This window comes from Aspergillus homomorphus (genome assembly GCF_003184865.1).
Source record: "Aspergillus homomorphus CBS 101889 unplaced genomic scaffold BO97scaffold_30, whole genome shotgun sequence".
NCBI lineage: Eukaryota > Fungi > Ascomycota > Eurotiomycetes > Eurotiales > Aspergillaceae > Aspergillus > Aspergillus homomorphus.
Window position 1 is genome coordinate 145,320 of NW_020291916.1, and position 23,457 is coordinate 168,776.

At 51.2% G+C, this 23,457-nt stretch overlaps 10 protein-coding genes across 10 annotated transcripts; 4 read left to right on the forward strand and 6 right to left on the reverse strand.

The window, feature by feature from the left end:
- Window positions 1-1,854: 1,854 nt before the first annotated feature.
- Window positions 1,855-2,312, reverse strand: BO97DRAFT_330452 (MFS general substrate transporter; the record flags this gene model as incomplete). The annotated part of the gene is made up of 2 exons (XM_025691341.1): window positions 1,855-1,942; window positions 2,005-2,312. Coding segments are annotated over 2 exons (396 nt in total), but the record flags the coding sequence as incomplete, so codon positions are not given.
- A 741-nt stretch (window positions 2,313-3,053) lies between these two features.
- On the reverse strand, window positions 3,054-4,031 carry BO97DRAFT_471805 (Aldo/keto reductase; the record flags this gene model as incomplete). The annotated part of the gene is made up of 4 exons (XM_025700069.1): window positions 3,054-3,198; window positions 3,304-3,482; window positions 3,514-3,721; window positions 3,766-4,031. 4 exons carry the CDS (start codon window positions 4,029-4,031, stop codon window positions 3,096-3,098), a joined length of 756 nt encoding a protein of 251 aa, XP_025549473.1. The 3' UTR covers window positions 3,054-3,095.
- A 272-nt stretch (window positions 4,032-4,303) lies between these two features.
- BO97DRAFT_372862 (alpha/beta hydrolase) lies at window positions 4,304-5,287 on the reverse strand. The gene is made up of 2 exons (XM_025692880.1): window positions 4,752-5,287; window positions 4,304-4,685 (listed from the first exon to the last, which is right to left on the reverse strand). The coding sequence occupies exons 1-2, from the start codon at window positions 5,247-5,249 to the stop codon at window positions 4,335-4,337; spliced, it is 849 nt and encodes a 282-aa protein (XP_025549474.1). The 5' UTR covers window positions 5,250-5,287; the 3' UTR covers window positions 4,304-4,334.
- A 759-nt stretch (window positions 5,288-6,046) lies between these two features.
- Window positions 6,047-6,290, forward strand: BO97DRAFT_426578 (uncharacterized protein; the record flags this gene model as incomplete). Its single annotated transcript, XM_025697135.1, has 2 exons — window positions 6,047-6,145; window positions 6,201-6,290. 2 exons carry the CDS (start codon window positions 6,047-6,049, stop codon window positions 6,288-6,290), a joined length of 189 nt encoding a protein of 62 aa, XP_025549475.1.
- Window positions 6,291-6,348: 58 nt separating this feature from the next.
- BO97DRAFT_426579 (uncharacterized protein) lies at window positions 6,349-6,830 on the forward strand (the record flags this gene model as incomplete). The annotated part of the gene is made up of 3 exons (XM_025697136.1): window positions 6,349-6,375; window positions 6,443-6,685; window positions 6,765-6,830. The coding sequence occupies 3 exons, from the start codon at window positions 6,349-6,351 to the stop codon at window positions 6,828-6,830; spliced, it is 336 nt and encodes a 111-aa protein (XP_025549476.1).
- Window positions 6,831-7,758: 928 nt separating this feature from the next.
- BO97DRAFT_456489 (uncharacterized protein) lies at window positions 7,759-8,761 on the reverse strand (the record flags this gene model as incomplete). The annotated part of the gene is made up of 3 exons (XM_025699172.1): window positions 8,459-8,761; window positions 8,050-8,351; window positions 7,759-8,021 (listed from the first exon to the last, which is right to left on the reverse strand). Exons 1-3 carry the CDS (start codon window positions 8,704-8,706, stop codon window positions 7,759-7,761), a joined length of 813 nt encoding a protein of 270 aa, XP_025549477.1. The 5' UTR covers window positions 8,707-8,761.
- A 100-nt stretch (window positions 8,762-8,861) lies between these two features.
- Window positions 8,862-9,713, forward strand: BO97DRAFT_141116 (uncharacterized protein). Its single transcript, XM_025690099.1, has one exon. It carries the CDS (start codon window positions 9,092-9,094, stop codon window positions 9,584-9,586), a length of 495 nt encoding a protein of 164 aa, XP_025549478.1. The 5' UTR covers window positions 8,862-9,091; the 3' UTR covers window positions 9,587-9,713.
- Window positions 9,647-11,032, reverse strand: BO97DRAFT_394457 (Zn(II)2Cys6 domain-containing transcription factor afumD; the record flags this gene model as incomplete). The annotated part of the gene is given in 3 exon segments (XM_025693979.1): window positions 9,647-9,709; window positions 9,729-10,610; window positions 10,655-11,032. The coding sequence occupies 3 exon segments, from the start codon at window positions 10,829-10,831 to the stop codon at window positions 9,647-9,649; spliced, it is 1,122 nt and encodes a 373-aa protein (XP_025549479.1). The 5' UTR covers window positions 10,832-11,032.
- A 1,224-nt stretch (window positions 11,033-12,256) lies between these two features.
- On the reverse strand, window positions 12,257-15,013 carry BO97DRAFT_456493 (MFS general substrate transporter; the record flags this gene model as incomplete). Its single annotated transcript, XM_025699173.1, has 5 exons — window positions 12,257-12,493; window positions 12,774-13,243; window positions 13,329-13,639; window positions 14,455-14,493; window positions 15,000-15,013. 5 exons carry the CDS (start codon window positions 15,011-15,013, stop codon window positions 12,257-12,259), a joined length of 1,071 nt encoding a protein of 356 aa, XP_025549480.1.
- A 600-nt stretch (window positions 15,014-15,613) lies between these two features.
- Window positions 15,614-21,815, forward strand: BO97DRAFT_456500 (putative NF-X1 finger and helicase domain protein). Its single transcript, XM_025699174.1, has one exon. The coding sequence runs from the start codon at window positions 15,729-15,731 to the stop codon at window positions 21,513-21,515; it is 5,787 nt and encodes a 1,928-aa protein (XP_025549481.1). The 5' UTR covers window positions 15,614-15,728; the 3' UTR covers window positions 21,516-21,815.
- The last annotated feature ends 1,642 nt before the right edge of the window (window positions 21,816-23,457 follow it).

Genomic DNA, 23,457 nt, shown 5'->3' on the forward strand with positions numbered 1-23,457 from the left:
AATCCTGCCCCTCCATGCGACTCTCCAACCTCAAACTTCCACACTTCTTCTTGATCCAGTCGCCACTAGTTAGGAGTTACTTGCTATTACCCACAGCAGGGTTAAATAGGCCTGGTTGCCGGGTGAAGAGCGGATGCGAGCGAACCTGAGGTCTGTGTGCGGTGTGTGCAGGGTACTTGAGGAGGCGGATGATATCTGGGATAGGCTTGTTGGGGCGGGCGGTGGCAGGTCACGAAGCTGTCATTCATCGTCCGGGAGACAAATTCAGTAGGTTTTGGGCTTCTGCATCATCGCCTTGCAGCAACTTGAAGAGCTTCACTGTCCTAAGTTGAGCAACAGGAAAATCTTGTGGAAGGCCGGACGTCCTGCGAGAACAATTAAAGATGCGTTATACTGTCATATGGGTTGAGGACGAATGGACTGTTGGGCTCTTATGGCCTGCAGAAAACTGAATGGATGCGTGCTTTCAGAGCGTCTGTACATGATCTCCATCGGCTAATTATTTTCATTTCGACAATCAACACGATTCGCGAGTGACCTCATGCCTCAACTTTGATTCTACCGGTTTTCCTTCCGGCTCGCAGTACTTTCGTATCAGGCTCACGAGGTTCTTAGTGCTACTCACATCGTACCCCTGCGAGGAACCGCCCCCCTTTCTTCAAACGGTGGGAAGAAAGACTGTCCTCTTGTTGTAAGACCCTTATCCCCCTCAAATCTTGGATCTCTTTCCTAGATTGGGATGCATTGATCACGATTCCCCTGTGAAAGCTACATGCACCCCCTGCCATGAAAAAGCCTAGAGCCACCAGAGCAAGGGTATCAGGCCTGTCATATCTTGCTATCTTATCATTCCTCAATCACACCATTGAGGGTACTCGAAGAGTTTCGTTGATGCAGCGTTGGAGTCGAATCTCTGCATTGTATTGCGTTTATAGGCTACCGAGCTATGAGCGAGCTTGCGTTATCACGTTACATCCTATCGTCTATCCTAGGCTTCGGACCACATTAGAGCCGACAGAACAGCCTCTCTGACTTGGGGGCGAGAGACAGACAGCTATTTGGTGAAATCGTGAAGTGATAGAATGGTCTACCTTTTTTTCTGTCTTTCTTTTTTCTTTGCTTATCTTTGTCCTCCAAAGACAGATTTCTTTTGGTCATTTTCAGACTGTTGCATACTTCTTTCAAGTCTAACAATGGGAGTTTCCAGGCTTGAAGACATAGACTATAATGGAAGGTCATCCATCTAGGTGCTGGAGTACCCAGCAAGAATCAACTTACTGAACCATAAGTATTTAGTGGCCACTGTTGTTACCGACCCCTTATCTCTATCCAGTGTGGGGGAAAGGTCAGCGATATCCGCTGAAGGCGTTAGGATTTAGAAGCATACTCAGACCGAATGAGAAGCAATATTGGTAGATCATCAGGACCGTGTGTGTGTGGTGTAACTAGACTAGATCTGCATATGCGCAAGAACTCCTCTTTCTTGTGCGGACCGGACCGCCCGACGGGAAGCCGTGCAGTGGCCATCCTCCTTATCCGACAAAAGTACCTACTGCTATTGCTCCTAGTTCATACCACCCTACTATCACACTTGCTGTACCTACCCCGGTCATTCTTGAGCAAGGATAGGCTGACAGTTGTCCCGCCAAAGTTCAAAGCAAGCAGAAGCATCAAGGTCACGCCCAGGATGAGCCCGATCCCCAACCAGTCGACTTTCTTCAGGCCCAGTCGGAAGGACAGTTCGTGGTGGTGATTCGGGTTCTGGGCGTCGACGTTGAGAACCCAGAACAAGACGCCGAATGCCACCGCGCTGCACGGCAAATTAATCCACCAGTTCCAGCGCCAGGAGACCAGCTGCGTGAAGACCCCGCCTGAAACTGGGCCAATTCCACTCGCCAATGCCCAGACCACACTCGTCAGCCCGAGATACATGCCCCTACGCCTGGTGACAGACAGTTTGTGTCAGTCAGCAAACATCTGGCTCAATATAACCCTTGATATCACCTTATGCCAAACATATCCGTGATACAAATATCAACCAAGATTACCACGCCGCCCGATCCGCTGCCCTGGATGGCACGGCCACTGAGGAACATGGGCATGGTTGTGGCAGCAGCGCAGAGCAAGGAACCGAGAAAGAACACGGCGATCGCACGGAGCAGAATGGGCTTGCGTCCCCAGATATCGCTGAGCTTGCCCCAGACGGGACTACGGGTCGTATTTGCGAGCAGGTAGGCAGAGCCGATCCATGTGTATGCCGACCCGAAGTGGAAGTCTGCGATAATGGAGGGACTCGTTGGACTTGTTATAGTCTTGGGAGAGGTGATTCGCCTGGACTCGAGTTGTTCGGTAGATTTGATGCACATACAAAAAAAGGTGATGGGGAGGCATGGTGAATTGGTGATCCTTATCTATCTAGATACCTCGCGAACAAAAGCCCTATATTCTCTAGTCTTACTGCAGGTGTAAGAATACGTTAGAGAATAGTATAGAAGACACCCGAGTCTTAATCAAGGTATTCTGTAGTACTCCATATAATAATAAAACAGATAGCCAGCAGCCAAAAACAGCTATACTTCATACCACTTTCTAAGTCTAACTAATATTTTGATGTTATTAGTATTATAAATAATATTTATAAATTATTAGACTTACTACTATAGGTTAATACTATTTAATCTTCTTCTATTATTTATAACAATAGTTTCTAATATTTAATCATGATACTACTGTTCGGTGAGAGCTGGTTTATTACTTAATTAAATTTTATTTTTTTATATAGAAAAGAACTATTTTTCCAGTGCACACGCCCTGGCTACCGTCGTAAAGGAAGAATAAGCAATTGACGCGACGGCACTTTTGGCCCCCATCGCGAAGCCAGGGTTTGCAGGGGAGGGGAAGGCTCACAAACTGCACCAGAATACTCCGTCACTAGCGGAGGTATAATAATGTACAGTACATACCAAGAGATTACTGGGACCACCAGCCGACCTGCACCAGCGGGGCCGCTTCCTCCCGCAACGGCCCATCCCATACCGCGCGTCAATCTTGCTCGCCAGTTCCGCCGGGAGGGGCCCCGCTTGACGCGCTGTCAACTACTCGTCAAGCTGCGTCACAGAGCTGGGGCCGATGGCCACCGCGTCTGTGCTCTGCGGCCCGGGGTGGAACAGCAGCCAGCGCAGCGCCGTCTGGGCCAGACTGGTCGCAGAGTGCTCCTCCGCCGCCGCCTACCTAGAGCTGGCGCACCGCCTCATGGAAGGCCGGCTTGTCGTACCACATCCGGAACAAGAACCCGATCATGACCCCGTCGGCCTGCTCGAACCCTCGAACCGCGTGCCCTGTAGCTGCTCCGCCGTCTGGGCGAAGGTGAGCTTGCCCGTCGCAAACCCGCCGGCCAGGGTTGGATTGGCTACGAACCGGATGTTGTGCTGTCGCAGCAGCGGGAATGGCGTGGTCTCGTAGTCGCGGCGGAAGATGTTGTACTGGCTTTGGTAGACCCGCGGCAGGGTGTACCATTGCGCCGTCGCCACCTCCAATCCATTCGCTCAGCTGTGCGGCGGAGTAGTTGCACAGGCCCAGCTGCTCGAAGTAGCCCGCCCAGTGGAAGTGGTCGAAGTTGGCCGCCTGTTTGGCGATGGGGGTGGCTTTGTCTGGTGCATGCGCGTGGAGTGTCGTGACCCGTGGAGACAGGAGGAGATTATTGATGTCAGACACCGTGTTTCTGGTAGGAAACCGAGAAAGGAGGAGAGAAAAGGCTATCTATACTTGGTGACGCCCAGAGTTTCCAAGCTCTTGCAGATCGACTCCTCCATGTTGACTCTGCGCAATGCCTCCGGTCGGAAGAGATTTGTGGTGTCTATTACGAACTCGCGTTTGCGGATGCCGCCCAGAAGCCGTTCGGCGGCCTCAAAATTGGTAACGGGGTAAATTAGGGCTGTGTCGTAGTGGCGGATGCCCGCCGCCTCCAGCTTTTCGACCAGGGATGCCACATTCTCTCGGGTCCATGCGCCAACGAACCCTTGGGTGCTCATCACATACTCGGGCGCGGACGACACGATGGCGCTGAAGTTTACAGATGACTAGTATTAAGGGAGAAGGATGGATGTAACGAACATGGATGGAGGGAAAGAGGCAATGTAGTTAGTTGTAGACAAGAGCGGGTGAATGGGAGTTGTGTATTTAAGGGGTCGAATTGCGTGATGTGATGAGTGACCCTTGTGCATTTCTATCCTAGTCGGTAGACTCGGTACCACGCTTTGTGTCTTTGTCTCAGAGAGGTTGATCGATTGCACTAATTACATGGCCTAAAGGAACACTAAACTAGCAGGGCCGAACTAGTGACTGCGGCACTGGTCGGCGAATTCCCTCATTTTGCTGACCAATGGCCCAGTCCAACTAAGATGGGGAGAGTGGCCCGAGGGGGCGTGGTAGACAGTGAAGATGTTGCCCTTTTCTGCCTGCAATGCAATCATCATCTCCTGGTAGGTGGGGGGCAAGGTCAGGTCGTTGTCCAACACCAAGTATGCGCAGGGAAGGGCCGAGTAGGCATCATTGGTCAACACCCCAGTGTTGACAGGGGATGCAGTCAGCGTCGCCGCCCACTTGGCCGCTTCGTCCGCGGGCAGGTCGTTGAACATGTACTTGTGCGCTTCGACGATGGTTCCCAACCCAAGAACACCATGTTTCTGAGCCCCAGCATGGTCAGTTATGACAGTTGTGGGGACAAGGGACTCGGGGGAAAATCCACTTACGTGAAATTGCATGAAGGGTGGGGTCACAACCGGCCCCTCCTTGGGTTGGAAGAAGGTGTGCACCGATTCGCCGACAGGCACGACAAAGGCGCCAACGTAGAAGATCCCAATCACGCCTCCCTGCTGGCCATTTGCCTGGCGAGTCTTGTACTGCAGCCGAGGAACGGCCGCCTGCGATGCGATCGTGCCACCGGACGAATGGGCGAGCAGAAGCACCTCCTTGCCTTCCTGCTCGATGAGCTTGGTCAACACCTCGTCCACCACCTGGACGTCGTCCAGATCAGTGGGATACCCCTCGGGAGGGGGTCCCAAATCGAAGTTAGGGTTGGTGACGTCTCCCACGTGCAGCTTGCTCAGGTCGCATGTTGGTCGCAGCGGACAGTAGGCCTCGAACCCGCTGGACTCCAAAGCCTGCATGAGGGGCTCATAGGGGTCTGGCGTGTGATAGGAGCCCGTGCAGATCACTACTCCCAAGCTTGCATTGTCATTAGCAGACATGATGATGAGAGGGAATCAAGAGACAAGGGCACTTGTTGGTTTGTGGGCAAGAGAAGGAAGAACGGAAAATGCTTGGTTGTGTTAAGCAAGACGAGAAAACCAGAAGATCCAGCGAGATTTAAGGGGTTTTTAAAACCATCGTCGATCGCAGGAACAACAAAGACTTGACAGTAAGACCTAACCTGTTCTGTTTATTAGTGAATTTAGGTACTTTTGGAGTGAATCTAACCACTAAAAATGCAAGGCATTCATTCTTAGCGCTTCAACCGGTGATCCCGGGTACTACACAGCAACTACTAACTACTAGTAACATAGTTAGTTAACTGATTTCAGGCCCCATTATTGATCTCAGCCCCTCATTTAGTCCCAAACCAGTGAATGATATTGACATAGGGTAAATCCCGCCCCCAACACTATCTGACCTGATCTTTGGACGAGGTTGTACTGTGTACTCCGTATATTTTGCATCTTCAAGGTAAGTGCTAAGCCAGTTCTAGGCCTGCTCTGCAGTTGCAGTACATGGTACGCAGTGCTGCCATCCCCAAAGGCTGCAACACGGCTTGTACTGAGCGAAGTAGCAACCAATCCTTGACAATGGTACTGTACATGTTACTTGTATGTGGCCGTGGCCGTGCCGTTCTCACTGGGTAACTATGGTATGTCATCCTCTTCTCTCTTTCATCTTCTTGGTTTTTTGTCTGACGCACCGTTTGGCTTCCATACCTTCCGTCGCTGCCCAGAATGATACCTGAGGATAAAAGACAGGGCACCAAGTTTATTGCTACGGCTGTAGTCCTATGGGCATGAGCACCATCGCCGTAGTCTTGCGTGCGATCGCCATTCGAATCCGCAAGAGCACCTGGAAGAGTCATAACTGCCTTACAGCGCTCACCTTGGTATGCTACCATTTCTATTATCCAATATGAAGCTTGAAGACTGACCATTCTGCAGGCTATGTTGTCTTTCTATTTGATCGACGTATTCATCGGCATCGGTAAGACCAAGTGCCACTCCCGCGTCGACGCCAACAACATCGATTGACTTGCGCCCTGTTAAAATTATGGACGGGGGATATGGGTGGAACATCACAACCGTGCCGATGGACAAACCGACGCTATCGCTGAAGGTCAGTCAAGAACCGTCACAATGAAAGACTTCAGACAAGGGCACTCGACAGAAAACGTGCTCCGCAGGTATTCTGCGTGTCGGAATGGTTCTTCGCCGTCGCGGTGACCAGCTTCCGGCTGGCGATCCTGTGCTTCTACCTGGAGCTGTTCCGCGGCACCTGGTTCCGCTGGAGCACGATCGTCATCATGGTGATCGTGGTGCGGTACTTCATCGCCTCGCTGCTGACCATCGCGCTGCTCTGCCGCCCCGATTCGCGCCAACTGGGACCTAACAGTCACAGAGACGTGCGGCAACCTCTCGCAGACCGAGTACGCCTCGACCGGCTTCAACCTGGCGGTGGGTCTGCTGATTGTGACGCTCCCCATGCCGATTATCTGGCGGCTGCAGATGTCCAAGGAGAAGAAAGTTGGAGTCGCGGTGGCGTTTCTGTTTGGGTTGAGGTATGATGCATGACAATAGAAGTACCAGAAAACCTGAAGAGTCTGCAATATACTAAGATAAGGCCTTGATCAGAAAAGTAACCGTGGTGAATTTCAACTGTATTAAAATAATCTGTGAATTAATCCCGGTGCATAAAGAATTTGAGGGCCCCCGACGACTATACCCACGGAAATCTATTTACTGCTGCCAGGAGTGGACCAAGGAGGCTGTTGATACTTTAATCAAAGTACAGCTTTTACAGAAGTGAATTCATGTGCTTAAATAACTACGTTTAGTATTTGCTAGCCGACGTGGGCATATATTTTAACAAAAACTTAGAGAATTAAGCTTCTACGAAATACGATTGATTTCTATGAGGCGTGAACAGGTGCAAACGAAAGAAACATGATAAGAGTGCCAAGATTATTCCCCAGGATTGTGTATTCCATATTTGGAGCCCTACAGTAATTGTCCTCTCACCGTTCGAGTACGGCACTGCTGCCTGGTATGATGAAGAAAGTACACACTTATGACCGTGGTTATTCCCAACCACTCGATTGCTATGCCAGGCTTCTAGTTTGCTGCAGACCACAGAGAGGCCCTTGGGGGTGTATAGATATGCATATATATACTATGTAGATAGGCCGCGAACTCCGGCTGAGACCATAACAGCACAATACACAGTTTAAGCGCCGGAACTGTGATAGTCTTGGTTATATAACACCTGGCGCCTTGCAGCATATAGCGCACCATACAAAAGAGATGACCTCCTATTACGGTACGAATCTTCCTCGCCCGCTCCGCCCCAGCAGAGTGCGGAAGCGAAAGCTAATGTGACCTCGAATGCGACTGGTTCCCATGTTTGGAGCTCGAACGCCTTCCATGGCCATGAGCATGTCTGTGTCGGCGTCCTTGCCCATGCCCCAGCTCAGCCTCACCAGCACCAACTTCACCCACTCCCCTAGTCACAAACCCAGCGAACACCAAAACAATCGCCGCGAGCAACTCGGGGAAGAACCCCAACACAACACGAACAGCCAAGCTCCCTGTCGTCGGGTTTAGATCCGCGCGCTGTGTGAATTCCGCGACAAGCATGTATATCACTGAGATCTCGACGAGGGGAAGGGCGAGGAGAGTGCCGATTAGGAGCTGTGTCTCGAGGCATCTTTTGTGTTAGCATATACCATTCTTCCGTCTGCCAGACCAGACAATCATAACAACGATCTATCTAGAAAAATGAAGGGGGTAAAACGTACCAACCACCCCTCCCTCGCGGCCAAGCCCGCCGGTGCACCTCGCTGTCCATTACTTTTCCTCGCCGCACCCGTCCTATTCCAAAGAGTCCACAGCCCCCACAAAGCGAGCACACCCCACGCAACCTCCAACAGCACCATACCGACCTTGATGTTGGATAAATCACTGGGCTTAGGTGTATCGCCCAACAACCCGCCAGCAGCAACCCCAACCATTGCCACCCCCGTCGCAACGAGGGCATGGATGAGCGCCATGAACATCCATTCGGTTCGTTGGCTCGGGGATAAACAGTAGATTCTCCTAAATCACAACAACACACATATGAGATATTGCACTGGCTTTTCCCCTTGGATTGGTAGACAGGAAATAGGGCTCGGTGCGTTGGGGTCAGTTTCTGGGTAACATACGCCTCATGCAACACCCCGTCTATCGAGAGCAGCAGCGGCGAGAGCCCGATATTGGATATTATCTGGGCGCCTGCGTTATGCGGATCGTTGAGGCCCATGGCGGCCCCGGTTACGCGAAGAATACAGAAAGCGAGGAGGTAGAGCCAGGCGAGGAGGCCGTGGCGGCCATGGCGGAAGAGGAGGTAGAGCGTTGGAAGTGTTAGGGGGGCGTAGAGGGCGAGTTGCGTGATGCGGAGTCCGGATGTCATATTCACTCATTCAGTCAAGGAGAGGGACGATGTTGGTGCACTGCAGGTTTAGGAGAGATACAGGGGAGATGGATTGGGGTAGAAGTATAAGGTAGATAAAATAATCCATTGTAGGCAACCAATTCTAGGGCATATAGTTAAGACGCTGCCAAGAGGCCCAAGCCGCAGGCCGAGACGCTACTAAACGAGACCGAGAATCCTTGTCGATCAGAGCCAATCCTCTGCGAACGAAAAAGCTTGAACCAAACAAGACTAGCGGTTTAATCGCCCCTCCCCCATTCTCTTTCTTCTCCAGTGGCTTCCTTCGACCACCTGACAAAGAAAAATACCTCCCCAATGCGTTAATAGGGAAATAAACTCAATACAGCGTATATGAGATGTAGAAATGGTTGGGAAATCCTGTACTAGTAGATTCGCGCTCTGTCCACGCCGCCGCCCCACCGTCACCCTGACTCAAGATATCATCCTGCATATCCAGCATGCCCAAACACTCAATCGTCCGCCCCGTCCCATCCGGCGTGCTCGGGTCACAAAGACTTTCAATATCGCTAAACGGGATCTTGTTCAGAAACAGCCGGTTATTTTCATGGTCGAACGCTGCCCACCCGCCATCGGCATTCTGCATGCCTACAATCCAGAGCGCCGCATCGCGCACGAGTCTCGATCGCGCGGTGGCCGGGTCATACGTCAAAAAGGCGAGAACGGCTGCGGCCGTATCATTGATATCCGGGTACCACGTGTCATGGTATTCGAACGCCCACCCACCGACGGGGATGTTGGGCTTGTAGACGCGCCAGTGATCAAGAAAGCACTGCTTCAGGCGGGAATCGCAGAGGTGCTTGGATGGCAAGTTATGTTTGATGTGTGCCACGAGATCTAGTCATTTCCACTGGCCAAGATATTAGACGTTCCCAATAGGCAGGAAGGATTGACTGAAGAGTCATAATATATTTATGTGCAGCGTCTCCGATCCACCATGTGTCGCGTAATAGTGCTGATAAGGCTAGAAAGTAGGCTAGAACCACCAAAGCGCGAGGTCTTCTCTTCTCAAGTAAGTCGATAAACTCAGTTGTCACGAACAAAGGGAAGACCATAAGCCGGCGACAGCTGATTTGCGGATGTTCTTTTGCTTCCATGGCCAGCCAGGTGGCGTTGATATGCCCAACGGCCCCTCGATATGCTTCTAGCGCCGTCTCGTCATCCTCGTCATCGGGCACAAATGGAAGAAGGAAGGAAAATGACCCAGCATCAGGATTTGTCCGTAAGGACATAGGAAAGGTATCAATGATACACCAGATATTCGCTGGATGAGTACTATGCCTCGCAATCTCCAGGGCCGCGTCAAAGACGGCGACCGACCCGCGCACTAGACGCATCCATTCACTTATCTGTTCGTAAGAAACCACAGGATGATTTTGTAAGGTAGCAAATACATTAATCTGTAATAGGATGCTCGTAAAGCATACGGCATCCGCGGTCTGCGTAGTTATACCGCCAATACAGAGTCGATGTTCGCGCAAAGCCTGCTCGAGGACGTTGCAGTAGATATCCGGCAAACCAGCTTCGTCTGGGTTGACTTTGGACAGATGCAGGGCAGAGATTGCGAAGAGGGCGTGCAGGAGCGGTTTGTAACTGAATGCGAGTCGGGGCACGTCGATCGACCAACAGTCTTTGATTCGCTTCAGGTGGGCCCCAGGCATAGTAGCGCTGGTGAATAAAGTAAAGTGATGCAGCAAGCGCAGCTCCATATTTGTGTCATTACCGGGATCCGATAGACTGGTCTCGAGTGAGCGAGCTTGGATCCCGGCTGAGGGGAGGATCGCTCCCTCCTCAGCGGGCCTGTCATAGACACAGGGGATCCCATGACGATGGCAGTTGTGACATACAGGTCGCGATTCATCACACTACGTCGGTCAGAACAAGTTCTGTAGTAATGGATCTACCTTACCTTTACTCGTCGGGCGCGACATCGCTGACATCCGGTCCTGGACTTGCGGTGGGCGAGACGGGGGCCTTTGCGCTTCTTGCGGTTGGACGAGTCCCTTTCGCTTTGGCTGTGGCCTCGTGGCGAAGAGAACGAGTTATTGTCTGGAATGGCCGAGCTCATCTTGACTCGGTTCCACATGTCATGGCGATGGAGTTGCAAAGCAGCGATGACATATCCAGGGGTCTTTCGGATTCGGTGAAGAGGAGCGAAGCCTTCCCGAGTATGTCTAGCGGGAACCACGATTGCCGAATGGTTGATCTGTGGGTATTTACCTCAAATGATGGAATGACGGGCCAGGAGAAGGTACCGAAAGTAGTAGGTGTATGAGCAGAAAAATCGATGATGCTTAATTGTGTGTATCTACTTATAGCTGGATTACGCGGCGCGAAGCCGGAGGTGAGGAGTCTGAGGTCACGTTACCTCTTACACCCCTCATTGAACTAAAACGTAGTCAGCGAGGTTACTTACAAATGAGGAAGACGTGAGGCTGCTCGCGTTCCCGAAATAAGAAGTAAAAGACGTGTAGATACAAGAATGTCAGATTAATTAGTCCGCCATACCGAGTTGCTTGACGAAGCGGGAAAAAGCGACGCGTTCCAAAGGCTTCATAAGACCGTCGGCAGCTTGCTCGGTCGTACTGGTGTAGGTGAAGTCAACATTCTTAGCACATACCTCACAGCGTATAAAGTACCATTTGCTAGATACGTGCTTCGTGCATGCGTGGAACTCGGGGTTCTTGGCCAAGGCGATGGCGGATTAGTTATCTGTATGAATTACAGTGGGACGAGTCATTAAGAACAGTGTAGCATTAAACCGTTGAAAGTCCAGCTCAGTGAACACCAGTTGAAGCCAGACTAGTTCCTGCATAGCCAGGCTTGCGCGATATACTCGCTCTCAGTAGAAGATAGCACGACAGCGATTTGACGCTTTGAACTCCACGAGATAGGGCCGCCAGCGAGGTGAAAGACGTAGCCGGAAGTAGACATTGCATCAATGGAGTGTAGGCCCGCCCAATCGGCATCACAGTATACAACAAAACCAGAGCCGCGATGACAATAAAATAGGTAGCGGTTGAGTGAGCCGGCAAGGTAATGAATGCGACGCGAGGGTCATGACTTAAACATAAGGCTTATCTGGATTGCTTACGAAGAACAATAGCTTGCTCGTTGCGTACACAATATCAGAGCATGTGTCGAACATAATCCAAATCAGCGCGCCGTTATATTCATAATATGACTTGATGTCGTCAGGCTTTGCCGTCCCGTCGCATCTAGACAAAGAATTTTTGCAATTAAAAGATAAGGGAGAGGCCTTACAGGTAAACAGGCCGAAACGCTTCAGACAGTCCTCAATATACGACTTCTGTAAGATATAGATGCCGTTGTTTGTACGTATAACATCGATGCCGAGAAAGCGTATATAAGAACTAATGTCTGTGAATCTAATCAGGAAACCTGCACACAGTCCTCAATAGCGAAAATATCACCTCCTGGCTCATATCAAGCCCTGCTATCACTGTTGTCTTACTATACAGGGAGCAAAATAGTGTCCAACTACGTCAGACTACCAAACAACTTTCCAGTTCCAGCCCTTGATACGCACTCGCACCCATAGAAAGCATGCAAATGAGGCAATGTAAATCAGGCCTGTAAACAGGATATACCCCCAGAAGCTCTTCCTGCCAGAATCACCAGTAGCCTTCATCAGGCTTCCGGCAATAGGAATGCCGGTCAAACACCCGAAACTAACCAATGTGTAAGCGCTCGCATAGTATCGACCATAGTCCTGTGTCCCGCATAGCTGGCCAACACATACGGGCATCAAACTTATGTTCGAGCCACTTGCGAACCCGAAAAGGATGACAAACGTGATGATAAGCGCCAGATTGGGGGGCGAATCGGCCACCGCATTTGGTAACCATAGACACATCACAGATACCAGACATAGCAGGGTCGAGACGATCATGGTATTTTATCGCCCTATTTTGTCGGCAATATAACCAATAAAGAAACGCCCAAGGCAGGAAACTGAATTAAAGGATGGCGAGCAATTGGTAAGCAAAAGCCGCATCGCTATCGACTATTGCTTGCCGGCCAGATAGCCCTTTTCTTGTGAGGTAGTATGTTGGTAAGTATGTGACGGGAACGAAGTATGCCCATTCGACTAAAAGAACTCCGGCAGATGTGACGGCCATTGCGCCAATTCCGTCGCGGAAGATGGCTGCACTGGGTAGAACGTCACGCCAACAGCTTGTTGCACCACGCTTCGGTGGCAGGCGGCTCCGGCAGAGCACTACACTGACAATACACAGAAAGAGAAGCACAAACCCTACCAAGCGTATCGACCATCCCCAACCCAGGCGTGGAATTAATGACTGCAACATTAGCGGAAATATCACGCCTTCAAGTCCACTACCAGTGAAAGCGAAGCCGCTGGCCAAGCCGCGCCTAGCGTTGAACCAGTGTGATATAGTGCCCATAGCCGGAGTGAAGAGAAAGGAGGAACCAATGCCGTTCAGGATGGACAATGACAAGATGAACTGATAGTATTCTGCAAGAAAAAAAAAGAGAGAAAAGAAAAAAAGAGAAAAGAAAATTAGCTGCGTGGGCCTAGGGACCGGTCAAGAGGACTGTACCTGTGCAGAGACCCAGACAAAATATTCCAACAAGAGAGCAGACACTGCCCAGGATCATCAACTCTCGTGGACCTCTTGCGTCAAAGATAGGGCCAATCTGTACACCGCAGAAGTACGAAGGAAAATCGTAGGTACCAAAAATCCAACCTATGGCACTTGGTGAGGAGGAAGGAAGCATGTTGTAGGAGACATAAGCCTCCAAGAAGCCGACTGAATTAACAAGGCCTAAGCCTGCGGTCATCGAGCACCAACAGCCGATCGCAACAGTCCAGGCAGCGAAACCGCCTTCAGGATACGTGAACTCGGATACGCTTTCATGGTCGGTGGCCTCTGTCGAATTTCTGCCCTTGCAGTCTGGCTCTGACTGATTCCCCAGAAACAAGCTGTCGGTCGGTTTTGGTCTTCTGTGTGAAGGTTCCACAGAGATAATGGTATCCATTTAGCTGATATTGTTGGATCCCACTGGAGGAGACAAGACAAGCCCAGTTGAACTCTTCCAGCAAAGACTTGATACGTGAGGGTGTTCTGGAGGGTCAATGATAGTATGGGAAAATGATGATGGAAGAAAGAGGTGGATGGAAAATGCTGAAGGCAGGGCAGGGCCAGGGTGGCTGAGGGAGTTGGCCACGGATGACCGTTCCTGATGAACCGAGATTCGAAGTCAGGGTACATCGGAAATGCGGAGTAATCTCCTCAAACTCTCGGTGATAATACAGAATATAGGACTTTTTGGGTCTTTTGTCTCATGTTTAGTGTTTATCAGCCTATAATAATCATCGCAGAATCAAGGAACAACGGATCTCACTACAATCTTAGTTGCCTCAATCGACCTATGAAGTTCGGCTTTGAACACCCCTGTTTGCTATTGGTAATTAACTATAGTTGCATAAGTCACTGTTCTCAGCTCGGAATTATATTCAAAGATGGCTACAGCAATGGAGTCCAGAGATCCAAAAATACCCGTGGGGAGCAAAAGAGGGGAAGGCGGGGGAATCACGTCTTGCTTGTCATATAAGAAACTTTCCGTCCTCGAACAGCCATAGAAGGCAATAAGCAACATCAGTCTATTACGGGTTGGAATTGAATCGCTGTCTCGATCCACACAAGGAACAACACCTCTGCCAACTGGGAAGTGCTGTTCAAGATGGACTCCCCTATGGGAGGACTGCACAGCGAGACAACAGGCTATCTATGATGCATGTTCGACTGCGACGTCAAGGCATGGCAGACACAAGATCCACGATTGCTTCATCGAACAAGTTGAGCAGCACCGCGAGCAGAGCATCGTCAAAGGCCACGTTGGGTATGTCGACCACACAAGGAGAGCGTGTTGATGTTTGAGATCTGAGTAAGAGACCAGATTTCTGTGATGGCATTCTTCGGTGCTTATCTTTCGTCCTTCGGGCGAATGAATCAAGGTCTCTCTACCCAGTATATCCGAACTTCATTTTCATCTTGAATTTGTATTGTGGCTGCCAGTGATAATCGTAGAGTGCACTACGAGGCCAGGTTAGCCTTGTGGCATCATGCCTCTGTTTCTTGTTCCACTACAGCCACGAGAGTCGCTTGGTGTCGTGGTGGGAGAGGCCCACTGCTGGCAGATTCATTGGCCCTCAAACCAGCCAATGATCGAACCGGCAAGCAGTCAGCGAAGGCAAGAATCATGGCAACTTGGAAGTAGCCATGCCAGGAGGTTGCGAAGCGCCAGACAATCATGATGCGGGGGTGGGGGAGGTGGTGACAACAACTTGCAACCTATCCGCTTGGCCATGGGAGAGCTGTCCGCTTAGTCTGTTAAACTCAGCCAAGTGAAGCAAAGACAAGGTAATAGAACCCTCCATCATCATATCAGGCTCAGGCTTCTAGATGATCGAATGAATCTTATCGGATGCGCCTTATTCCGAGATGTTGACAGACAATCTGCTTAGGCATGAGCACAAACTACAGCATCCTCCATAAGCATTATTGGTCAGGATTCAACCTCCCCAGCGGAGCGCCGCTCCGACGACTCAAGATAACAATCGCAGTCGGCCAGGTCAATAAGAGTGGTGACTGCCTGCACAAGGCTGACTGCGGTAGCTGCAAATGCACTGTGCCGCCCAACAATCCAGCAGCCGCGCAAATCATCATCCAATCATGGAGCTTCACAGCCACAACAGCGCATAAATGATTGGGAAGGAAGACTTTGCTTCCAAAGCCTCGAGGCGCCTCGCCATGCCTTGATCTCATAGATTCATTGCGCAACAAGGCCGGCAATTGCGAATTGATCTTGCAACGATCTTGCTTATAATTGCCAGTTAGACCCCGTTGGTTCCTTCTTCATTTATTCCTTCTCATCCTTTTCAACAAGCCGTGGCATCATCGTTAATCAAAGACCAATATTATTCCGACTGAAAAAAAATGGCCGGTAGCACAAGCAACAACGTGAGGATTTGCCATGAGTTCGCGCAGCGTGGATCCTGTCGCTTCAACCCTTGCAGATACGCCCATGTCCGGCAAAACGAAAACAATGGCCGTGCTTCGACCAAACGCACAAGCCATAGGGGTCATAGTCTTGATAATTCCAACGAGCTAGCGATCTGGAAGCGACAAGTCGGCAGTCATCAATATAATCGTCCGCTGGGCGGGCAGCTAGGTCCCATGTTCGCCAAGGCCAAAGAGCTCATCGAGCTCGACGAAAGCACACTCCAGGACGTAATCCAATGCCTCGCCAAGGAGGGTGGGCTGAGACGAATTCAGGAATTGGTGCAGCGAAACTTTGATTCTATCCCGCCATCTGCGAAACGTGATCTATTTGTCAAGCAGATGCTGCCTTTCATGGAGATTATCACGCATCCGAACGTGCTCGCCTCTCTAGTGATGGAGCATGCAGTGGGCACTATATATAACTGTCTGTACGGGGTTAATGGAAGTCGGGGCGAACCTTTTTTGAGGTTCCTGGCCGGCGCCATACGGCTGGAGATTGAGACTGAGGGCAAAGCAGCGACTGCATACATCGAGCAGTCTCTCCTGGTGTTTTGGAAGATAGTCGAGCTGAACTCGACTGCTTTTGTTCAAGAACCTTTGAAGATCGTGGCTCTACAGTTCGCAGACCTGTTTCTTATTCTTCATGCCTTGGACGGCTCGGACGCCCTTCATCAGTCACGAGATTACCTGGACAAGCTGCAGCATCGGCTTGATATCGGGCTTTCTTTGCCAGCCGTAACAAAGACCGCAAAGCAACATATTAATCATCGGCCAGTTGCATTTGTGACACGGAGAGAACCCCCTGGCGGACGCCATGACAATGACGACGCTGATATTTGTAACATCAAGGTCATGCCGACCTTCCAGGAGATTTTGTCTCCGCGCTCTGAGTATCTCCCTCCCAAGGATCCGCGCCAGTGGCATATGTTTGGACTCGCCGGACTATTGGACAGGAACTTCCGACTACTACGCGAAGATACTGTCGGTCAGCTCAGAGACGCAATACATGCCGAGATGCAACCGATCGATCGCAGGCAGCGGTCGCGTCAGAAAGGTGAAACCAGGACGCACGTGTATAGACAGGTAGTCGTGCAAGGGGTGGGCTTTCATCGATTCGATGGATTACAGTTCCTCGTGCACTTTCCTCAGCCGACAAATGTCCGCGGGGCAGCGAAGCAGAAGTTACAGGAATGGTGGCAGCTGTCGAAACGTCTACAGCCAGATGCACTTGTGTGTCTTGTGGATCCCCGTGGGTTTACAATCTTTTGCACAGTCGCTGCACCTGATCGCCCAAAGCCGGGATCCGGTGCCGCCCAGAAGCAACAGGGTGGGCTGGCTGGTTCGCTGTCGGACGATCCTCATGTGGCCTCTGTGCTTTTGAAATTGGTTGAGTCTGGCGAGAGCAGCTGGCAGTACATCCTCGACTGCCATGCGTCCCAGTACAATCCGTCTTCCATCTCCCTTGTGGAATTCCCCGGTGTTCTCTTGCCGTCATTTCAGCCCACTCTACTTGCTCTTCAGAAAATGCAGAAGGCTCGCGATGTTCCCATGGCGGAGTTTCTCGCGCCCCAGGATCAGAACACCTTGTCAATCTTGGCTGAGGTGCCCCCGCCTGTCTATGCGGCCTCGCAAAACTTCAGCTTCGACCTGAAATGTCTCATGAAGGATCATTCCAGCCTGCAGCTGCACAGCTCTCGGCCCTTTGATTTACAAAAGCTTCAGGACGGCTCCACACTCGATGATGCCCAGGCTTTGGCGCTGGCTAGCACTCTTCAGCGTAAGATTGGACTGATTCAAGGCCCCCCAGGGACTGGCAAAAGCTTCACGGGCGTCGCTTTGATTAAGGTACTGTTGGCCAACAAAGCGAAAGTCAAAAGACGGCTTGGACCAATTGTATGCGTGTGCTATACAAATCACGCCCTTGACCAGCTCCTGGAGGACCTACTGGATAACGGAATCACTTCGCAGATCATTAGAATCGGCTCGCAATCCAAATCCGAGCGCTTGCAGCCACTGAATCTTCGTAACGTTGTCCGCGGTGTTGAAAAGACACGCATGGAAAAACAACAGCAATGGCAGCTACATACGGCTCTTGACGACCATGAGGATGAATTCCGCGAGCTCAAGTTGAACGCGATGGGCTTGGATCATGGTCTGAAGTCGTACCTCGAACAGCACCAACCATACCATTATGCCCAACTATTTGCGCAGGACGCAGATGGTTTCCAGAGGTCGAGAAAGAGGAATCCCGGTCGCACTATTCAGTCGTGGCTAAAGGCTGGCAGCAAAAGCAGAGCGCAGCCCACCCCCATTCAAAAGCTTGCGAAGGTTCACGTCGATGCAATGACGGCCGCGGAACGCAAAGCTCTCCACGCTCACTGGATATATGATTACAGACAAAAAACCCATCTTCGAGCGCAAGCAGCCTTGCATCACCATCTAGAGACCAAAGCTTCCTGGGACAGAATTCGAGACGAAATAGACCTGCGCTGTCTTAAAGCCGCAGATGTGATTGGAGTGACTTCAACAGGGTTGGCTCGAAACCTCGAGATGCTCCGGAGACTGCCATCCAAAGTGCTAGTGTGCGAAGAAGCTGGGGAGGTCTTGGAAGCGCACTTGCTCACGTCGCTACTGCCATCTCTCGAACAGGTAATACTCATCGGCGACCATCAACAGCTCCGGCCTCAAATCCAGAACTACGCCCTATCCCGAGAGAGTCAAGCTGGCGCCCAATACGCATTGGATAGGTCGCTCTTTGAGCGCCTTGTGGAGCCAGATGATGGTGTCGGCGTCCAGATTCCGTTCTGTACCCTGGAAACGCAGCGACGGATGCATCCCTCGATTTCCCAACTCATCCGCGATACGCTGTATCCACGCCTGCAAGATGCGCCGTCCGTGTTGACATATCCAGAGGTTGTAGGGATCCGCAAGCGGCTTTTCTGGCTTGATCACCGTGTGCCAGAAGGCCATGCCTCTAGCGAAGACGCAATGGCAACATCCCATTGGAATGATCACGAGATACAACTGACGATTGCACTAGTGAATCACCTTCTCCGACAAGGGACGTACCAAAGTGGCGATATTGCTGTTCTCACACCATACCTTGGCCAGCTGCATCGGATGCGTCGGAAGCTCAGCCAGTCCTTTACTATCACGGTGGGTGAACGAGACCAGGACGACCTGGATAACGCCGGCTTCATCGAAGACGAGGCAGAAGAAACCTCTTTGGATACAAAAAGATTTGCCAGATCGACGCTGCTTCATGCGCTAAGGGTCGCCACGATTGACAATTTCCAAGGGGAGGAGGCTAAAGTGGTGGTGATTTCCTTGGTCCGAAGTAACAACCAAAATCAGTGCGGTTTCCTCCGTACACCAAACCGAATCAACGTGCTTCTCTCCCGTGCTAAACATGGCATGTATATCATCGGCAATTCGGCAACCTCCAGGGGTGTTACCATGTGGGGGAAGGTGATTGATATGTTGGAGAAAGATGGGAATATTGGGTTTGCTCTGGATCTGACATGTCCCCGACACCCAGACACTCCTATTGCTGTTTCAGAACCGGAGCATTTTATCCAATACGCACCTGAGGGAGGCTGCAGTCTGCAGTGCGGTAAACGCCTTCAGTGTGGCCATCCGTGCAAGCAAAAATGCCATTCAGAGATCCTCCACGCCGCTGTTTATTGCCCGGATCAGTGCAAGCGCCCGCAGAAAGGGTGCGCGCATCCTTGCCCGAAACCTTGCGGAGACCCCTGCCCTAAGAGATGCACTGTAAACATTCCCGATCCACATCGCTGTCTCCCATGCGGACATCCAATGATGAATCTTCCTTGTTGGCAAGCACAAGATCTGAGCCTAGTGGAATGTCCAACCTTGGTTGACCGAGTCATCCCCCACTGCCACCATACCACGCGCTTAGCATGCCACATCGCCATTCATAGCGCGGACTATCAATGCAGACACCAATGTCGGAAAGTGCTGCCATGTGGTCACAACTGCAAACGGCAGTGCCTGTCGTGCATGGATCGCACCGCAGAGGAACCAGAGTTTGAGCATGGCAAATGTACGCAGAAATGCGGACGCCTGTACTCCACGTGCGCCCATGCTTGCAATGCTGAATGTCATGGGGATACTCCATGTCCGCCATGCACGTCGCCATGTGATGTTCAGTGCGGCCATTCCAGGTGTCCGTACAGATGCTCTGAACCGTGTGCTCCATGCGCGGTTTCCGAATGCCTGTCTTCGTGTCCGCATAGCTCATGCTCAATGCCCTGCGCCGCGCCTTGCGACCATATTCCATGCTCTTTGCGCTGCGAGAAAATACTCTCGTGTGGCCACCAGTGCCCGTCTGTATGTGGGGAACCGTGCCCTTCAAGTGACTTTTGTCAGACGTGCGCATCGGACAATATAAAAGAGACAACGGTGGACTTTATCTTGGGAGAGCAGTACGGCGATGTTGATTTAACCGCGAACCCTTGCATCTTCCCTCCGTGTGGACATTTTTTGACCATTGAAAGCATGGATGCGCAGATGGATATCAAGAAGCACTATACATTGGATGAAAATGGGCGACCTGTTTCGGTTGCTTCGTCTTCACAGCCGTTCTCAATTGATGATATACGCACCTGTGCGATCTGTCGGGGTTCTTTGCGCCAGGTGGCCCGTTACGGAAGACTGGTGAGACGTGCATTGTTGGATGAAGCAACGAAGAAATTCATACTGTATTTGAACCAGGATTATGTGCCCATGGCGCAGAGTCTGCCGGGGTGCATATCGAGGTTGCAAGACTATGAATCACGAGCGTCGGCGAAAGAAACCACAAGACAAGTCTTCTGCGCTGGTCTCAAGATTCGGCTCGAAGGTCCCCCAGAGCATCAGGTGAAATTGATGAGACAAATTGTCGCCAAATATGACTGGGATCGTTGGAAGGAACTTATAGCTCTACGGGAGAAGATCAACACTTATAAGAGTAGGGTGCACGTGCAGGAGCAGCCGTTCGTTCGAGTCCGCGACATGGTAGAAGATGCACGTCGGCGAAAACGAAGCCCTGGCCAATTCGACTTTGACGCCAATGTGCTTCAAACGAAGGGCTACCTCCAAGCGGCTGCCCTCTTGCTGCGCCTAGACGCATCCCTCCTTGCGGACTTCCTCTCCCTGTGCAAAAAGGGACGACCTGCCGGTCTCTGTGTCAATTTGGCGAAATACAAAGAAGAAAGTACTCATCTCATCGCCAACGCAGCGGCTTCCTCGCGTATCTTACAGCAGGTGGAGGGGAACATCTTCCTGGCCCAATTCTGCGCACTCGAGCGGCAGAACTTGGCCGCCGATCCATCCGAAGCAGAAGCTTTGCTGCAAGAGGGCACTGCTGCGATGGGAGAGGCCGAGAGGCTCTGCAAGCTCCATCCTGGGCAGACCCGCGGCTTTCTAGAAGAAATCGAAGGCACAAGGGCGATGCTTCGTGGCTCTGAGTTTTATGCCCCAGTGACGAACGAGGAGCGCATGGCGGTGTTGGCTGCCATGGCAGGGGAGTTCCGGGGAACTGGACACTGGTACTATTGCGAAAACGGGCATCCGTTCACGATCGGGGAGTGCGGTGGTGCGATGCAACTTTCCCGGTGTCCGGAGTGCGGTGCGGCTGTTGGTGGCCAACACCATCGAACAACCGCCGGTGTAACCCGTGCCAGTGACCTGGAGAATGCTTTGCGTGAAATGCATCTATAGTTTGACGCGGAAGTTGAGGGGGGATTGGAGTTTTATGTAAGAGTATAAGAGTTTTCAAAATGCTAATATTCATTTTACTCACCTTCCCGGAGCTTTCATTTAAGCAAGATCAGGTTCGCAAGACCTATCGAAACGATGGCATTGATACTTGGGCAGGTCCTCCACCAGGACCGTCCTGCCGTCTGAGCTGCGAGTAGTATGCAAGACCTGCTGTTGGAAGTTCACACATCGGAGATTCTGCCCTAGTTTAGGCGTCGCGAATCTTGCTATTCTAGGAACGGACCATTTTTTGTTTCATCCCATCCTTTGATATACCTCCGGTAAAGTGTAACAGCTATGCTAGGTTAGGAAGAACATGCTCCTTACGTATTAGACTCCCGCACAGCCCAATATTTGCTTGTTTACCTTCTCAGCTGCTGGCTACACGTTGATTTCCCGCTTGCCGTGTCTCAGGAACTTCACTTCACTACCATACAGGGATCTATCTAGGTCAAACTGGTTAGACACAGACATTTTTTATGGAAAGCCAGTGGGATGGCAGCGACAAGAACACCCCAAATGGCCTTCATCCTAGACTCATAGGTACTGTAACTAACACAGGGCGTGGGTAACTCGATATAAGGCACTATACATTATCCAACAAGTTCGACAACAACACCGATCTGGAGGCTGCTACGTGTACAGTTCCAACATGCCCGGCTTCCTCTCTTCTTCGTCTCCAAGGTATCTCATTGATGGTTTACTTGCTTGAAGGCCCTGTGAAGATGAACAACCCGACATTCATTCTAGCCTGCACTCATGGCACCGCCGTGGACCAGTACGAATACTTCACATCCGCGAAGCTTGACCGACTGATCAAAAATGCCGCCCACTTCCTCCGGTTCAGCAAGGCTTCTCTCAGATAGCAGGTAGCTTGGCTGTAAGGCAATAAGACAAGAAGCCAACCGAAGCAGGAAGCCGCTTCAGTCTCTGTCCCAGTGGCCATCCTCGGCACCTCGATCTTGGGGTATCTAGTCATTATCTGTGCTCTCAGTCGCCTCACAATTGGCCGCCCACTGCAGCACTGCTAGTACCCAGGATAAAGTACCTATGGTACCATGAATAATAGTTACTAGAGACTCCCCGTCGAATCCCATCCGCCCCTCGTTCTTCTTGCCTCAAGATGCATGCCCCTTGCAAGCCTGTCTGGCAGTTCCGGACAAATACAGTAATAACATTGATGAACTTGGAACCAAGTAAGTAAACCGGCTGTTCTCTCGAGATCGTTCGTCCCCGTAGTCCCGCCCCCCGTGTCCTGGTCTGCTTTTGACTGTGTAAAAGCCGTGGTACATCGACTCCAAGTCGCCGGGGTAGCCAATTCACACATAAGCTGAGCAAGGAGCAGGCCATATCTATGGAGTCGCTGGGGCCGAGGGTCGAACGGAGTCGGTCTGCGTCAAGGCATGTCCGCCGTCGGCGGAGCTAGCTGTTGGCGTGGTATGTATGGCTCTGCTCTGTCCCTGCGATCTTGCGCTTGGATGGAGCCTGCACTTTTGTGGCCGTCGATTGCGCTTTTGCGTGAGTTGTGGGTGTAGCTGGGCGCATCAGAACTCGATGGGGCTGCTTGGGCGACCCCTGTTCGCTTACGTCGTAGTTCAACTGGCATCAGCTTGGACAGTATACCTGGAGCTAGTTCTTGTTTTCGACAGAATTATAATGATGTGAAGTTGTATTTTACTCAAGCGGCCTAGAGCATATGTTCCTTTCACCGTCTACCTAGCATCGCCTCCGTGATTGATGGGCGTTTCGCTTCTTGTCTTTTTATACATTTTATCTTTGAATGAGCTATATTACAACTACTTGATGGATGTAAATATAATGAGACAACAGTAAGGAAGGAAAGTATACGAAGTACAAAATACAGGTTGGCAATCGGAGCAACAACCGACTGAACGCACAAGCA

Excerpts from the sequence above, each read along its gene's own strand:
- BO97DRAFT_372862 (XM_025692880.1), bottom strand. The coding sequence starts at position 5,249 with ATGTCTGCTAATGACAATGCAAGCTTGGGAGTAGTGATCTGCACGGGC. Across the intron at positions 4,686-4,751 it reads CACCCTTCATGCAATTTCAC|AAACATGGTGTTCTTGGGTT; the intron begins GTAAGTGGATTT and ends GCTGGGGCTCAG.
- BO97DRAFT_141116 (XM_025690099.1), top strand. The coding sequence starts at position 9,092 with ATGGTTGGGAAATCCTGTACTAGTAGATTCGCGCTCTGTCCACGCCGC.
- BO97DRAFT_456500 (XM_025699174.1), top strand. The coding sequence starts at position 15,729 with ATGGCCGGTAGCACAAGCAACAACGTGAGGATTTGCCATGAGTTCGCG.